Source organism: Bubalus bubalis, chromosome 11, assembly GCF_019923935.1.
Source record: "Bubalus bubalis isolate 160015118507 breed Murrah chromosome 11, NDDB_SH_1, whole genome shotgun sequence".
Taxonomy (NCBI): Eukaryota; Metazoa; Chordata; class Mammalia; order Artiodactyla; family Bovidae; genus Bubalus; species Bubalus bubalis.
The window spans coordinates 44,175,218-44,193,141 of NC_059167.1; the positions used below are offsets into that span (position 1 = coordinate 44,175,218).

The following is a 17,924-nucleotide window of genomic DNA, read 5'->3' on the forward strand; positions in this document are numbered from 1 at the left end:
AGAGACCTGTAAGTGGTTCTAGACTCTAAGCATTTCCACCCATGTATAAAAAGGAAGCTTGGGTTGGCAGCATAATTTCTAACTTAAGGAAGGAGTTGGAGATATGGAAGTTGGGGATGCTGTTTTATGGGTGACTGTCACATCCACAAGTGGGACAACTAATTCCTTCATGAATCAATCCTTTGCATGAAAGGATTGGCCTTGAATATCAGTTCCAGGCTGATGTCTGATTTTCCTCTAAGTTCAAGAGTTTTAAGCCATATTTCAAATGTATAAACAGAATGTAATATCACTGATAGGGCCATGGGCCAAAGAATGTGGTCAGCTTCTAGAAGCTGGAAAGGGCAAAGAAACATTTTCTCCATAGATCCTCCAGAAAGGAATAGTTTTCCCAGTATGTTGATTGGAGAAGGAAATGGCAACCCACTCCAGTATTCTTGCCTGGAGAATCCTATGGACGGAGGAGCCTGGTAGGCTACAGTCCATGGGGTCATTAAGAGTTGGACATGACTGAGCGACTTCATTTTCACTTTTCACTTTCATGCATTGCAGAAGGAAATGGCAACCCACTCCAGTATTCTTGCCTGGAGAATCCTAGGGACAGAGGAGCCTGGTGGGCTGCCATCTATGGGGTCGCACAGAGTCGGACACAACTGAAGCGACTTAGCAGCAGCAGCAGCAGTATCTTGATTATTGCCCTGTGAGACCCACATCAGACTTTTGACCCATAAAACTATAAGAAAGACTTCAATTCCAGTGGCAGATGGTAAAGAGGGAAAACACTAGATAAAGATGTTTGGAATCTAGCTTTTGCTATTCCATAATCTGGCTATGTTACCTTGGGGAAAAGTCATAAGCTCTCTAGAAATGTATTTACTTAAGTAAAAAACTCAGAGCCTGGAAGAAATGACATATATAGCCACTCACAGTTTTAAAATTCTCTAAGTTATTTGCAAATTATTTTCTGTTAAAACATACGGGATGTCAACCAATGGTTCAGCAAACATGTTGGCTATGCTAAATATAGCTGGTGGTGGTTTAGTCACTAAGTCGTGTCCGACTTTTGCGGCCCATGGACTGTAGCCCACCAGGCTCCTCTCCTCTGTCCATGGGATTTTCCAGGCAAGAATACTGGAGTGGGTTGCCATTTCCTTCTCCAGAGGATCTTCCCAACCCAGGGATCGAACCCAGGTCTCCTGCATTGCAGGCAGATTCTTTACTGACTGAGCTATGAGGGAAGCCCGAAATATGGCTGACACACTAAATTCTTAATTGAAGTGACATTAAGTGTATAGAGAGCCAATTCTTTTTTAAATCCATGAGATGGATATAGAAACAGGAAGAACCAGATCAAAGTGGTTAAATATGTAGGCTCTGGGGTTGTCTTCTGTGCTAACATTTACTAATGATGGAAACTGGACCAAATAGTTAACCTCTTTATGCCTCAGTTTTCTCATTTGCAAAATGTAGGTGGTATTATTATTTACCACATGGGGTTGCTGTGGAATTAAGAATTAAGTGTTTAAAATAGTGCCTACTATGTAATACATGTGTAATGAATGTTAGCTGTAACCATTTTAAAACTATGAAGCAGAAGAAGTTAAAAATGATTTCAAAACAGACATGTTCATAGACAAAGCAGCAGAATGTACCCGACACCTGAATACCTTTTGTAAAGAAAGGTCGAACAACTTTCCAGAGTGCTGGATTATTGTTAAATATGATGCCTTTCTCGTGCATGCCGATGAATTGCAACCCAAGTTTACTGCCAAATCGGGATATGTAGTGACTGTGCTTCATTACATGGAACATACTTGAGGACCTGCAGCAAAAGCAAAACTTGGTGTTGATTTTTAAGGGTCAAGAACTCAAAATGATGAGTTTGACTACCTGTTGGCTCTTGTAGCAAATGCATTTGATCTAGACAAAAATGCATAATTTCTAGTGTTAGATTAAATAAGTATTTGTGTTAGCACAAGAACTTCCTCCTCCAGTTAAAACATTTCTACCTACTAGCTCTCTGTTTGGGCATCACTAAAGATGAACAAACAACACACACAACACACACAGAGTTATTTGTTATTTGCCCTTCTTCTCTAATACCAAGTCTCTAAAATATTACCCATTAATGTGGTCAAAGCTGCAAGGCTGTAAGAAACTGCACCCTCCACATCACCACGTTTCCAAGAGCCTCCAGCCCTGAAGCAGCCTCACTCCAGATGGTGCCCTTCTCTCCCCTCCCCGGGAGGTGAATCTCAGAATTGGCAGATGCTGGAATATTTGAAGTCTCATCACTTTAGTCTGGAAGCAGCAGTTGCCTTGTACCACCTATTCCCCAGAGTCTCTAATCAGGCCTGGTCCTCCCAGGGGTATCATTCTGGGACTGAAGGATACACCTGGGTACCTCTGCCTTGCACTTGACTGACTTGGGTGGACCTGGAAGGCTCTCTGTGGCGGTGACAGCAATTCTTTTGGGGCTCTGCATCCATCATGAATCACCAGGGTCTAGAGGGTCACAGAGTTCTCCCAAGATGTAGGATACGTTGAGCCATTGGATAGCCCTTGATGTGGCATCCCTGGGACTTTGCCAATAGCCCAGGCTTCCTTCAACTTCCCAGTTCTTCTTCCACTACTCTGCCCTCTACCCTCACTCCTGGACCAGTTCTTACAGCCTAGTCTCAGCCTTCAGAACAAGTAGGAAGGAAGGAGGCAGCCCCCTCCCCACAGATCTCCTCCAGGGCTTGCTTCCTACCTCCAATCCCAATAGAATTAGGGCATGACAAGACATTGAGTATTATAGAATTTTTAAAAATTCTAGCTGAACGCATCAGGGGGCCTCCACACGTGAGGAGAATATTATCTTAGGACAGCGGTACAGAATTCTTCTGCAGAGAGGCTCACTTTGGTGAGAAGCTCTTTTATGAAGGCTGCTTATAAGTTAGGCTATGGCATTGGAAGTATAAATCAATCATTTAAATTATTTAATAATTGAAAGGATAGGGTTTTCTGTGTAATATCATGTGATCTCCAAAAGTGACAGTTTTACTTCTTTTCCAATTTGAATTTCTTTTATTTCTTTTTCTTCTCTTATTGCTGTGGCTAGGACTTCCAAAACTATAGCAAATGAAAATGGCAAGTGTGGGCATCCTTGTCTTTTTCTTGATCTTAGAGAAAAAGCTTTCAGCTTTCCACCATTGAGTATGATGTTTGCTGTGGGTTTTTTATACATGGCTTTTATTATGTTGACATAGATTCCCTCTATGCCCACTTTCTGGTGAGTTTTTATTACAAATGGCTGTTAATTTTTATCAAAACCTTTTTCTGCATCTGTTGAGATGATCACATGGTTTTTACTCTTCAATGTGTTAATGTGGTATATCACACCAATTGACTTGTGGATATTGCAAAAATACACAAACAATGAAAGATCAGAAAGAGAAATTAAGGAAACACTACCATTTACAATTACATCAATGAAAATATGATACCTAGGAATAAACTTACTTAAGGAGGCAAAAGACCTGTACTCTGAAAACTAAAGACACTGATGAACTAAATTGAAGACCACACAGATGGAAAGATATACCCATGTACTTGGATTGGAAGATTGAATATTGTTAAAATGATTATACTACCCAAGGCAATCTACAGATTCAATGTAATCTCTATCAAATTACCAATGACATTTTTCACAGAACTAGAACTAAAAATTTTTTAATTTGGAAACACAAAATACCTTGAGTAATTAAAGCAATCTAGAGAAATAAAAATGGAGCTGGAGGAAGCAGGCTTCCTGACTTCAGAGTATACTACAAAGCTGCTGCTGCTAAGCCACTTCAGTCATGTCTGACTTTGTGTGACCCCATAGACGGCAGCCCACCAGGCTCCCCTGTCCCTGGGATTCTCCAGGCAAGAACACTGGAGTGGGTTGCCATGTCCTTCTCCAATGCATGAAAGTGAAAAGTGAAAGGGAAGTCACTCAGTGGTGTCCGACTCTTAGCGACCCCATGGACTATAGCCTACCAGGCTCCTCCGTCCATGGGATTTTCCAGGCAAGAGCACTGGAGTGGGGTGCCATCACCTTCTCCGTACTACAAAGCTACAGTAGTCAAAATAGTGTGATACTGGGATAAAAGTCATATGGATCAATGGAACAGGAGAGAAAGCCCAGAAATAAACCCATACACCTATGGTCAATTAGCTTATGACAAAGGAGGCAAGAATATACAGTGGAGAAAAGACAGTCTCTTCAATTAAAGTGGTGCTGTATACCTGATACTAACAAAACATTGTAAATCAACTATACTTCAATAAAAAATTTTAGGAGGACAAGATGGCAGAGGAGTAGGTGCACATGGAGTACATCTCTCTTCACGGATACATCAGGAATACACCTTCAGACACAGAAATGCATACAGAACACCAGCTGAGAGCAGACAAGAGTACCTGACCAGCATAAAATAATGTATGCTGCTAAGTCACTTCAGTCGTGTCCGACTCTGTGCGACCCCGTAGACGGCAGCCCACCAGGCTCCCTCGTCCCTGGGATTCTCCAGGCAAGAACAGTGGAGTGGGTTGCCATTTCCTTCTCCAATGCATGAAAGTGAAAAGTGAAAGTGAAGTCGCTCAGTCGTGTCCGATCCTCAGCGACCCCATGGACTGCAGCCTTCCAGGCTCTTCCATCCATGGGATTTTCCAGGCAAGAGTAGTGGAGTGGGATGCCATTGGCTTCTAGAACCATGCAAAACTCACATCCTCAGCTGAACAATAGAGAGGCTGGCCCATCAAACACCTGATGTACTGAACTACAGAGTAGGACCCCACCCAGGGTGCCCTTTAAGTGCTTGACATGCTGATCTACAGAGTAGGAGCCCAGCCATGTCTATGTGCCTGACGTGTGGAACAACAGAGGAGGACCCCAGGCAAGGGAGCCCTCTAAATGCCTGAATGGGCAGAGCTATGGAGAAAGACTGGCCAAAGAGGCCTTCCAATTGCCAGTTACAAGAGGCTCAAAAAAAGACTCTGATAGGGCCAGAACTCCTGCAGTGGAGGCAGTCTGTGTCCCTGCACATTTGGCGCTGCCAGGGTCCCTGCAAGCCAAGCAGCTGCGCCACCTTCACACTCAACCCTTACTGGGGCAAAGCTGCCACAGGCAAAAAAAAGTCTTGCGTCTAACCATGCAGGGTTGCTTTGGTCATGTCCAGCTCTTTGCGACCCTGTGGACTATGGCCTGCCAGACTTCTCTTTCAGGGGATTCTCCAGGCAAGAATACTGGAGCATATTGGCCAATACTGGTTGCCATACCCTTCTAGAGCTCTATATTTCCTGCTGCCCTAGCTGCCAACTCCCCTGAGTACCTGGTGCTGCCAGAACCCCTGCGACCCAAGCAGCTGCACCACCTGTGGACCTGGCCCTCACAGGGACAGACCCAAGTCCTCCAGGGAAGCCTCAGGAGCAAACCCCAATGGATGACTCACATGCAGAGGTGGATATAAAACCACAATTGAACCCAGGGGCAGTGTGACTAAGGAAGACGATCCAAAACCTTCGCACCAGCTGTACAAGCTGCAGATTAAATCCACATGATCAACTAGGCAGACTCTGTGTCTATGGAATATATAAAAGGACATTGAGAGCTCCCACAAAAGAAAATGCACTAATTCTGATAGCTGTGGACATTGGAGGAAAGAACACACAGGAACAGGACCAGATTAGAATCTGAGCTGCCCCACAGCAGGTCCAGAGATCAGCACAGTGTTAGAGGGCATCCTAGGGAGGTGACGTGGACTGTGACTCCCAGCGAGGGAAAGGACTCTGACAGCGGTGACTCAAGAAAAACATTTATTATTCTTAGGTTTTGACTTGTTCTGTAGATTCTTTGGATTTTTTTTAATTTTTATTTTTTTCCCTTTCCACCCCCCTCTGTTGTGGTTGTTGATTTTATTGACACTATGAAATCTAATTAAGCTTTTGAGCTTTTTTTTTTCTCAGTCACATTTTTTATTGTTGTTATAAACCTCTGCCTCTCCATTGGGTTTTTGCAGTTCTGTGGAGTTTGCCTTTTTTTTTTTTTTTCCCCTTCTTCCTTTTTTTTCCTCTCTTTTATTAATTTTAATTTTTTAAACCTATTATTATTTTTTCTACATTTATCCCTTTATTTGCTTTTCCTACTATTTTTTCCCCTTGCAGTTAATCTTCATGTATATAAATCTTCTTTATCTACCTCTATTTAACTTTGCATACATATTCTTTCTTTTCTTTCTTTCCTTTCTTCTCAATGTATGTGTTAGTTTTGTTTCCATTGTTTTATTCCCCACTTGGCACTGTGCTTTAGTTTTGTTTTCCAACTTGTGCTTTAGTTAGTTTTGTTCTTAACTGGTAGATATAAGTATTTCCTTTGTTCACAAGATCAATCTACTGTACTTTATTTTTGTTGGACTGTTTTGATTTTGCTTATGGGTGTATATGTGTATGTGTATATTCCATTATCATAATTATTATTTGCCTGATTTTGTAACTGCCATTTGTCTGGGGTTCCTCTTTGGTTTCTTGTTTTGGGGTATTTATTTTAATCTCACTTTAATGCCACAACAAGCCACTTGTGGAGTCTTCGTTCCTGAGCAGAGACCAAGCCCTAAGCCTTTGGAGTGGGAGCACTGACTCCAAGACCCTAGACTAAAGAGAACTAACCCTAGGGAGTATCAAATAGTGAGAACTCACACAAAGGAAACCACTTGAATACGAGACCTGGCATCACTCAACCACCAGTAGCACCTTGTGCAGGACGCCTCATCTAAACGACAAACAAAGCAAAAATACAAACCCAGTCATCAGCAGACAGGATTACCACCTCACTCAGCCTTGCCCATCAGAGGAAAAAAAAAAACTCAGCATGAATCTCACCCTATACAAAGCTTACACAAACCACTGGACCAACCTTAGGTCTCATGTACCACCTTCCACCTCCCTGTGCTAGCACAGCTGTTCCAAGCTTGTTACCCAGACCCCTCTGTAGGGCAGGACAACAGGCTCTTCAGATTACAGGGTTTATGTCTCAGTATTTATATGTGGACCACGTGGCCAAGTGTAAATCCATCTTAGTAACATAGAAGCATAGCAGAGTGACTTTCCTCCTTATATGTTTCTGAAACTTCAAAGAATTTCCACTTGAGTATCTTCAAATTGACAGCCATTTTTTCACAGAGATAATCAGAAAAAAGAGGCAGAGTTTGGGAATTAAAAAGAGGGACAGAGTGGTGAGCAGAGAAGGAGAGGGTTTTTGCAGTGCAGCTGCTGGAGACATGAAGAAAGTCAGTGCAGGGTGAACTGGTATTAGTCTGTGCTTCAGCAGTATTTACAAGACAGGAGCCAGAATGTGTATAAAAGATGCCCACTTTGTGTGCTCTGGTGAGGAGCTGCCATAGGCAGAGCTAAAATGATATAACCTTTAAATTCGGGGCTCAAGAGCCAACCTGTTCAAGTATGCTGCTGCTGCTGCTAAGTCACTTCAGTCGTGTCCCACTCTGTGTGACCCCATAGACGGCAGCCCACCAGGCTCCCCCAAGTCTGCTAGGGAAGTTAAAATAGACCTTCCAGAGCTTTCCCACTATTCCATGTGTCCAAGGCCAAAGTGGAGTTCAGAAGAGACACAGATCATGACATCAGAAAGGGATCAAACATTTGAGCAGAGGAATAAAGGAAAAATATGCACATTATAACAGGAAAGTAAATATATTTTTAAACAAAAAAATTTTTTTGATGTGGACCATTTTTAAAGTCCTTATTGAATTTGTTACAATATTGTATCTGTTTTAGGTCATTAGGTCGTGATTCTTTTGGCTGCAAGGTGTGTGGGATCTTCGCTCCCCCATCAAGGATGGAACCCACACCACAGGCATCGGAAGGTGAAGTTTTAACCACTGGACTGCCAGGGAAATCCCTAGGATATATTTATAAACATCTTTTTGACATTGCAAGAGAGGGAGAATCTGGACTTTTTCTGGTGTGCAGGGGATAGAAGTTGTAAGGAATCACACAGTGCTCAATTGTGCAAATTCTAGATGCATATTTCTGATGTTAGCTTTACTTTAGATGTTATTTTCTCCCTTATTTTGGTGTGCTTAATATTGTACAGATTTTCATGTATTCACTACTACTTTGGCTCGTCCTTCTTTCTATACTAAAATTCTGCTTCTCAACTGCAAATTCTCCTACTATGGCTGTTTTCTGAACAGACAACACTCAAAGACTGGGAGTGGCTACTATACCCTATGCATTTTTTCTTCCAGTGGGCTAGGGTGGTCATCTTCTCATTAGTTTCTCTCTCTCCAAGTTGCAATTGGCTCCTGAAAGGATGACTTAGCTCTAATGAGGTTGTTCAGTGAATGGCTGTGAGAACACATTGCCATAGAAGACCCTGGGCCAAAGGAGCTCAGCTCCAACTGAGTAGATTAGGTGGTGGGCTAAGTACGAGCCAAACCCACACATCTGTGATGGATTTCAAGTTCCCATTTAAACTTTAAAAGAAAGCCCCTGAAATAATGGCAGTGCTATGAAATGAAAAATAATTATCATATGAATGAATTTACTTGATATATATTTTAGGAACAAAATCATATTTTCAAACCAAAATACTCTCTAAGTCACATATATTCTTGATTTAATCCCAGATAATAGTAACTAAATTATCCTAAGTTTTGGGTAAGGTTTTCTCTTCCTAGCAACTATAAAAGCAAAAAACCAAATATCCAGATGCTTCTATTTGTGTTTCAGGGAATTAGTTTGACCAACTAGCCAAACCTTGTCCTGTGTGGAAATATCATGCTATAGAAAGGACTGAAACTCTTATTAATTAAAAGATTTTAGGCCTCTAGCTTTCTCACCTTCCCCCACCTCATTCTATAATTAAAGCAGAAAGCAAGCAATTTATCTCCTCATTATTCACAAACTAGTATACACATTTTAATTAGGAAACAGGCAGAACAGTATTTTTCTACTCTGACTCCTAGAGCTTTGGCATATTTCATAAAAGATATTGGTCTTTCCATATGTTTTGAGGAACTACCTCATCAGTTTAAAAAAAAAAATAAGAAATCCCAAATCAATCCAACTAAATGCTGGTTAATAAAGAGCTATCATTTAAAGGCAATGTGTTCTTTAAGGGGCACCAATATCTTACTTATGCTGAGACAGAGGCTCTAACTTGGCAAAGAACGCTTCCCAGGTAGTGTTAGTGGTAAATAACCCACCTGTCAATGCAGGAGATACAAGCGATCCCTGGGTTGGGAAGATCCCCTCAGGGAGGGCATGGCAACCCACTCCAGTATCCTTGCCTGGAGAATCCCATGGACCAAGGAACATGGCGGGCTACAGTCCATAGGGTCGCAAAGAGGCAGACATGACTGAGCAACTTAGCACACACACACACAGGCAAGACAGAGGGAATACACACAGCAAGGAAAGTGTGACTAAAGACAAGCAGTTTAAAACAAGGATCACTCATCAAAAGTAGGCTGGTCTTATCTAACCAGAGTAAATCAGAAGAGCGAAGAAGGGAAGGTTGGTGAGGCGCTAAGGACCTTAGCCCAGAGCTCTCCCGACATTTAGGAGGACAGAGGAGACCTCCTTCCCGTAATTGTACCGGCTGTAACACTAGGTAAGGGGTATGTTACATTGATTGACTGAGAGAGTGAGGGCCTCTCACCACTGAGAAGAGACCAGAGTCCCCAAGCTCAGAAAGGATACTGGGTAGTTTAAGATGCCTGGTCCCTGGAGTTGTTATTCTTCTCAAAACATGACTGAAGTCAAAAGCTATCTCCAAAGAAGGCAAATGTTTTGTCTCTTCAGAATGAAAAGTAGCCAGGAAGTCAGTTTAGGTGGTAAAAAAGAAGTTTAGGTGGTTAAAAAAAAAAAAAGACCTCCCTTCTGAGTTTAAAGAACTCACAGACCAATGGTGAGGTTCAAGACTGATGAATACTAGAAATATGGGGAGATAATCAATGGAACAACTGGTACCAAACATTCAAAAACACTTGCTTCCTGTACACCTGTTCTGTGCCTGTCACTCACACTCCATCAGTCCTATCACGTTTTCCCTGTCCTTTGCCCTCTAATAATCTTATGCAGCTCTAATACTGAGGTCACTGCAAGAGAAAATGAATATAACAGAGACCTGACTGCAACCATCCTAAGCTGATCAGATTTAGTATTCATAATATGGGACCACCTTCCCTGGGCTCCCGATTATGATGCGATATGAAGTATCTAGGACTAAACAGGAAAATATTCTTACAAAACAGTTAATCTGAATTGAACTGAGCTTATAAACCTAGTGTTCAGTTTATAAGCAATACCAGGAATAGAAGAGTATGTTCAATGACACCATAATGAGACAATGAATGAAATATGAAATGTGGGGCATCCTGTAAGACAACTGACATGGTCTCTTCAGAAGGTCAAGGTCAGGCGACAAAAAGTAGGGAGATTGTTCGGAGATTGTTCTTCTAACGTTCTTGTTCATTTGAACTTTTCTTACTAGGAAGTTGGAAAAATATTTCTTGTTTATCATTAAAGTCTCTGCCTGTCATGCATCCTCACCTCCTTGAACCTCTACTTACTTTGTCCTAGTTCACTGGTAAAATCTCAACCCTGCTAAAGCCAACTCTTAGATTACTCTGCTTGCACCTGGCAGCTGAATGGGGCCAGGGAAAAACCATACGTGCACAAACACACACACACACACACACACACACACACACAGAGGGAAGTCTCAGTTAAATTCAAATGGACCCATGGTGCAGTTGCCCATTCTAGTACATTTCCTGAGTCCAATCATGCTCTTGTCTCCTCTATGACTGTTATATCCTGCCTCCTCTCTTCACTGTTCTACTTCCTCACCTTTAATCTCAACTACAGACTTGATTGGGTCAGGAAGATCCCCTGGAGAAGGGAATGGCTGCACATTCCAGTATTCTTGCCTGGAGAATCCCATGGACAAAGGAGCCTGGCAGGCTACAGTCTATAGGGTCGCAAAGAGTTGGACAACACTAACACACACACAGAGGCTTGATTTCCTATTTTAATGAGAAAACAGAAGCAACTAAAACCTCTGCAAGTCCAACCATCAGGATCAGTGCCCATACGTTCAACTTCACTTCTGTTACTGGGGATGAACTTCCATGTCCCTATTCAAGGCCAATTCCACATGTCACCTGAACCTCTTTGTCATCTCACCTGGCACACTCCTCCTTTCGGCTGCATCGATGGTTTTCCTCTGTGACTCATCATTACCATCAAAGCACACATGTTATAGTATCTTGTATCTTGGCAAACAAAAAGACTTGGACCAAATACCCCTTTCAACTCTTATTCTATTCCTCTGCCTCCTTTAGGACAAACTCCTTGAAGAGTTTGTACCTGGCACCTCCAATTCTTCTCTCCCCATTCTCCACGGTGGTCACATTTTGCCCCCAGAACGCCACTGAAACTCCCCTTGTCAAGGTCACCCTTAACCTCCCTGGTGCTAAAAGCAATGCTCACATCTCTGTCTAGTCCTGTGGCACTATCTGGATACTTGACAGTTCCATCCTCCCTGACGTGCACTCCTCACCTTGCTTTCAGACCACCACACTCTCCTGGTTTTCCCTTTTCTGTTTGGCTCTCTTCCTCAGCTCCTTTGCTAGTTTATGACTACAGTTGAAGGTCTGGATGGTCAGAACTTCCTTCTTAATATCCCATTCAGTGGTACTAGGCAAGTCAAGTCAACATATCTGAAATGGAAACCTGATTTTTCCCCATCTGAAAGATGTTCCACTCACCTCATCTTTTATACAGCACATATTTACCTGATAATAATGTGGGCTACCATCCTGGTTTGCCTGGAACTATCTGAGTTTTACAGTAAAAATCCCACAACATGGGGATAAATTTATGCACTATTAAAACAGATATATAAACACATAACAATAGTATTTAAACTGGTAGCAGATGGGCCAATTTGACCCCAGTTAGCATATTAAGTGCTACTCCCTTATTGATGCTACCCACGTTCTTCTTTTTTATATTCTTGCAAACACCAATATATACTTAGGGCACGAAGTGTCTGTGGCCCCTCATTATTTACAGCACCCCTGCCTGGGGAACTTTGCACACTCTACCTACAGATGATCAGATGCCCTCCCCCAACCACCCCCAGCTGCTCAGGCAGAAGCCCAGCAGCCCTGGTGCCTGACATCTCCCCCACCCAAAGTTCTGCAGCCCCCACCACTTCAGAACTAAGCTGAATTGAAAAGTTGGGCCATAATCTCAGCACAGTTGTAATGATGACAGATATCAAACTTTCAGAAGAGAAAAGACCTGGCATATTATTCAAAGAAAAAGCTTTCTGGGGTCCAGTGGGGTCTCTTCAAGAGGTACAGGAAGTTCTGGAAGGATCTGAAGAGCAGCGAGGGAAGGAGATGGGGACAAACACGTCCTATTCCTGTGGGGAGCTCAGCCCTTAACAACAAAATCGAGCGGCTCAGAGGCAATTATAGAGAACACAGAGACTCCAACCAGAGAAGAGCCTGTGAGGACCTGACCGGGGAAGAACGGGGAGAGCAGGGATGGAGCTGGGCGCAGGCAGAAGGCTGTTTGTGTCCTCAGTGTGAAGGAAGCATCTGACAGTTTCGAGGTCAGTAAGGTCACATTCCTGTAAGGGGCAAACTGGTCAGATGGCACGTGCTGTGACAGGGATCCTATTTCAGGAATTGCCTGTGAGGCTCCTGGGCATTTATCTGGGGGTCTGAGTATCTACTGTTTACGAGCTGTTTCTGTCCTGGTCATCTGATCCTTTCTCGGGTGCTTCATTCTTCCCTCCAGGTCTAGTCTTGCACCTCCACCACCTGACCTAGACCTTAGGGGGAGAAAATTAGACAAATCCACTCCAACCTGCTTCAGCATTTCCCCATACTGAAGGGAAAAGCCCTGTGTCCTGGGAGCTTCTTACCTCCTCTCCTCCCTCCAGTCTGCAGCATATTGGAATTACCTAGAGGGCTCTAAACACCATCAATGCCTGGGTTCCCCCATCAAGAGACTATAAAAGTTGGGATGTAACCTGGGCACTGGGATGTTGAACAGCCCCCTGGGCGACTTTGATGTAAAGCCAGGGCAAGAAGCACTGCTCTAGATCCTGGGCTGCAGGTGTCATCCTTTTGGATAACTATCCTGTGGGTCCCTTCACCTGTATCTGAGGGACAGGCAGATGCTGACTTGAGGAGGGCTGGAAGGCAACTTGCTGCCCTGGGAGATCAAAGAGCAGGAGGCAGTGTCCCAGTCCCCCAAGCTGAATCGTCATCTGTTCCAGGACAATTTTGAGACTCAAAATTGGCTGCAAAAATGAGTGAAGTAATGATTCTGAAAATGAGAACATGTCAAATTCATTTAAATTTGGCTGAGCAGAGCTCAATACACCAAGAGGAGTAAAACCTAAGAGCACCTATATTCTCACCATTAGAGCAGTGAGTCTCAAACTGGAGTGTGCCTCAGAATGACCTGGAGGCCTTATGGACAAAGATCCCTGGGCCCCGACCCCAGATTTTCTTATTTATAGAGTGTCAGGGAGGGACCAAGGGTGGAAAGCCAGATGTGGCTACTGCTGGTCAGGGGACCACAGTCTGAGAACCACTGTACTGGGGTGTTTGACTTTAACCCAGTGAAATGACATTTCCACCCAAAATGACATTTTCGCTGAAGCTGTATAAACATGTTTAGTTATATAAACATAGTCTGTCTTAGTTACTGTTAAGACTCTTACAACAGCAAACTGAATGAAATGGGAAAACACCCAGGCAACGATTGAGGAATTAGTTTGGTTCAAAATAACATTCTTGGATAGGTAGAAATATTTGAAAGGATAACATCTTTTTCTCCCCTCCTCCCTTCTTTCAAGTATTTGGTTCAAAGTATTCAGGCTTTGTGTTTACCACGGTATTTTCAGAAATGATGTATAATATGGCATGAAAAAAGCAGTGTAGTTTCCAGAAATGCTTCACTTATTTCTGGGCAATAGTCTATGTATCTGAAGAAACAATTCTAATAAATAAGTAAAATACGCTGGTCAGTCTTAGTTTCTGAGTAAATCTTTGTCAGGGATTATAAATATAAAATCTCATTAATGAGACATTCTGGCAGCTAGCTTTGCTAAAATTCTAGCAAAGTAGCTGAACATCTATGATATGTGCTTTATTTTAAAAGCTTCATTCTCTATAATCAGTCAGTAAGAAAAGTAATATTTCACAAAGCTAGTTCTTTAGTTGATCCATATTTTGTTAACACTGGAGTGAACTCAGTCTACTAGTTATCTGGAAAATGTAATGGAGCAGGAGAATACCATTGCTTTTACCGGCACACTGACAGTCACCTTAGGATAGCAGCATTCTGTAAAGAGAAGAATGCCTTCTTCGTCTGCTGTCTACCCTCCTGTTGGCATTAGAAACACATCAGCAAATTGATGCAATCAGAATTCCACTCCCCTCAGGTATTTCTTTTTTATTACTATTGTTTGTTCATTTGTTTTCATGCTTGCTTCTACAGTTAAGACCAAAATCTTAGGGAAGTATAAAAGATAACACCTCTCCTTCAAGTGTTTTGTCAAAACCAAATCCTCTGTATTCTAAGTTTCCACATTCCTTGCTCAGAGATATTTTGAATAATTTCCAGTCTTTCCAGAATTCATTATATATACCCCAGGTTTCAAGCAAAACCCAATTATTCTGTTTGTCTCAAGTGTTAGATTTTTAACCTGGTAATCACTCATCTTTATTTAAGTAGTAAAGACATTGGAAACAAAGATGGCAAAATATCAAAATGAGTTTGCTTTTTAATAGGAAATATCCCAACCTTGATTTTTAAAGTATTTCTCCAATTATTGAGACTTACTTGCTAATAATAAGGGTTTCCTCTCCACATACCCAGACTCTCATGAATTCTCCATACATCTTGTTGTAGTAATTGCAGGCACTGCCGATCCCCATCCAGAGGAACCTGCAGTGGGAAATGAGGGGCCCAATTCCCAGAAAGTAGCTGGGACCTAGGAAAGTCATCAGATCATAATCAGTATTTCAGCACCACTCAAAAGAGAAATTGCTTAAGATACTGCTGTTCTTGTTCCTATAAATCCAAATGTCCTTTTACATCTTCTGATCTATATGGGTGAGTCACACACGCAAAATAATTAAAACAACAACACAAGTTAATTAACATGAGGCTCTTCACAGCTCTACAAGTAAAAAGTAGTCCACACCACACCAATTCCTTTTGGTCTCAATCATTTCAGTCTGAATGGACTGGTTTAAGAAGAGAATCTTAAGCTAAACCTCATTAGACAAAATAAACCTGTGCACTTGAATGTTCATAGCAGCCTTGTTCACAATAGCCCCAAAATGAAGACACCCCAAATGTCCATTAGCAGTAGAATAGGTGACTAAACAGTGAGATGTTCATGTAACTGCATACTATATGAACTGCAGCTGCATGCCACAACCTGAATGAAACCTACAGGCAAAAATGTAAGGAAAAAAGCAAGACAGAAGAATAAGTAATATAGGATTCCTATTGCTAAAACATCTAAGAGCAGGTAATACTGAAGGATATTGTTTAGAATATGAAATTAGGTGAAAAATCTATCAGAAAGCAAGGGAGTGATCATTATAGAATAGAAGGCTATTTACTTCTGGGGGTGACAGAGGGTATAACTGGAAAGGCACAAGAGGAGTTTCTGGGATCCTGCTAGATCCTCCTTTTTGTTCTGATCTGTGATCACGTGTTGATTTGTGCATTTTATGTAGAACAGATTTTTAACGGGCAAAAGGAAACTGTGTCACCATGCCTTTTTTCCAAGTGTTCCCATAAAGAATGTGGTGCACAGGGCAGAGAGAGGGTCTGGTGAGAGGGCCCACGTGCAAGGTTAGACATCACCCTGTAACCTTGGGGAAGGGAGAGCTGCCAGGTGCCAGGTAACAGTAGTCTTGTCAGAGATCAGCAAACTAGCGCAGTTTCTCCAAATGAAGCTTGCACATCGCCAAGTAGGAGTGATTCCTCTCCAACCCTCGTGGCCCTCCCTGGCACTATGTCCTCTGCCTATGTGGGTTACCTTTCACACTCCTGGACCCCCTTCCCCATGACCTGATAACACGGGGTCTCTCAGTAAATGTGGGTAGAGGAAGCTTCAATTTGAGTTCCAGCTTCGTTGTCTACTAGCTGTGGACATCTGGCCTCTTTATGTCTCAGCTTTTTCATCTGCAAAGTAGGGATCAACACACTTACCTCACCAGAGTGCCCAGAGGTTCACAAGAGAAAGTGGGTGTGAAACTGCTTTGAAAATTGTTGAGGGATTTGGCTCACTGTACCTTCTCAATTCTTTGGCTCCACTGACCCCGAGATTCTCCATATGCATAAAACTCAGAGCCCAGAGAGCTGATGATTGGAGGGATCTGGCCTAGAGGGTTCTAGAACTAGAGAGTTCTAACCAGACCTCACTTTCCCCAGGGAAAGCATGGAACTATTCAATAGAAGCTCCCTAGTGGCAAAATGAACATCCATCTGGGATTTAGGACTTCCTGGTGGTTTCCCTGCTCCCCCTATTCCCACTTGCCTTCCAGCTGAGATGCTGCAAGCCTTTTCTCTTCTGGGGCTTTAACCCCTCACCTATGAACAGAAGAGATTGGCTCCACCGTTACTCATACCGCCTGGACCAGGCAGAGGCTCTCTCTGGTGCTCAATTTCCCTTTCTTTCAAATGAAGGGGTTGGGCTCCATTCTGTGGCTCTCAACCCTGACTGCTCAGGAAAACCACCTGGGAAAATGAAAAGTCCACGTAAGGACCCACCTCAGGCAGGGCTGAGAATGACAGGATTGCGTGATAGTGTCATAGACTGTCAGCGTGTGACAGCCTGGTGTCCCCAGCCCAGAGGTGGTAGACAGAGGAGCTGCCCTTTTTGGGCTCCTGGTCCAGAGCTTCAGGGATGCTCATTCTGTGCTTGCCTCCCCCCACCTCCCCAAAGGTCCAAGGCAGTTCTACCATCACCTGCAATGCACACCTCTGGGGCAACTTGTTAAAAATAGCCCCTCCCTCACCTCTACCATTCATGGACCCTGACTTGGGTGCCCACTGGGGGAAGAGAATCCAGTGAGAAAGGGGCAGTGATGGAGAAGGGGTTCAATGAGCTAAAGACCGTGGAACAGTCTTCCTTCAGACCCCTAGCAGGGGGTAGAGAAGAAAACCAACTAAGCATTCCATTACATTTGGGCATTTAAAGTAACCTAAAATACCAGGCTGAATCAAGCAGAGAGACAGGCCGTTCTCTCAAAAATGATAAAGAAACCAGACCCGGGGCATTTTGCAGCAGCCCTACACTCCCACTCTCCATCACTGTGCAAAGAGGCCCACACTTGAAAGTGTGTAATGAGTATGCTCTTGAAATAAAGCCTTATCAAGTATCTTATGGGACTGGAGACAGATGCTTGCTGTGAGGAATTTTCCCTGAAAATTAAAAAGCAATCTGATATTTCTGAGAATTCTTAGTATGACAGTGTTGAGTGATGGTGTTTCTACTGGAATTATCTGGATAACTATATTATGCTCTACTTTTGATTGGTCCACAGAGCTTTTTGAAGATGTTTTTAGGTTTTCAAGGCAATGATAGTGGTCCCCCATTTTTCTTCCACTATCCAGGATCCATCCAGCTCTTATGTTGGCATCAACATCACCACCTTATCCAAGAATAAAAGAAAATAAAGAATGGGATAAAGAGAAGGAATAAGTTTGAGAAGGGAGAGGGCAGAGGACATGGCTGAGGCAAAGTGGGAATGAGACAGAAAGGGGGACAGAAGGCATTCCAGAGACATTTTCACCTTTAGAGCAAAATTGGAACGAATTTGAATCAAAAG

The 17,924-nt window shown here is 42.8% G+C and overlaps 1 protein-coding gene across 2 annotated transcripts in view; it reads right to left on the bottom strand.

The window, feature by feature from the left end:
• Nucleotides 1-17,924, bottom strand: part of LOC102392019 (cytochrome P450 19A1-like) — a 54,233-nt gene that overhangs the window by 15,565 nt on the left and 20,744 nt on the right. For both annotated transcript variants that reach the window (XM_025295052.2, NM_001290963.1), the window contains 2 exon segments: nt 14,917-15,067; nt 1,668-1,822 (listed from right to left, as the gene is read on the bottom strand). In XM_025295052.2, the coding sequence (XP_025150837.1) occupies nt 1,668-1,822; nt 14,917-15,067 (306 nt within the window).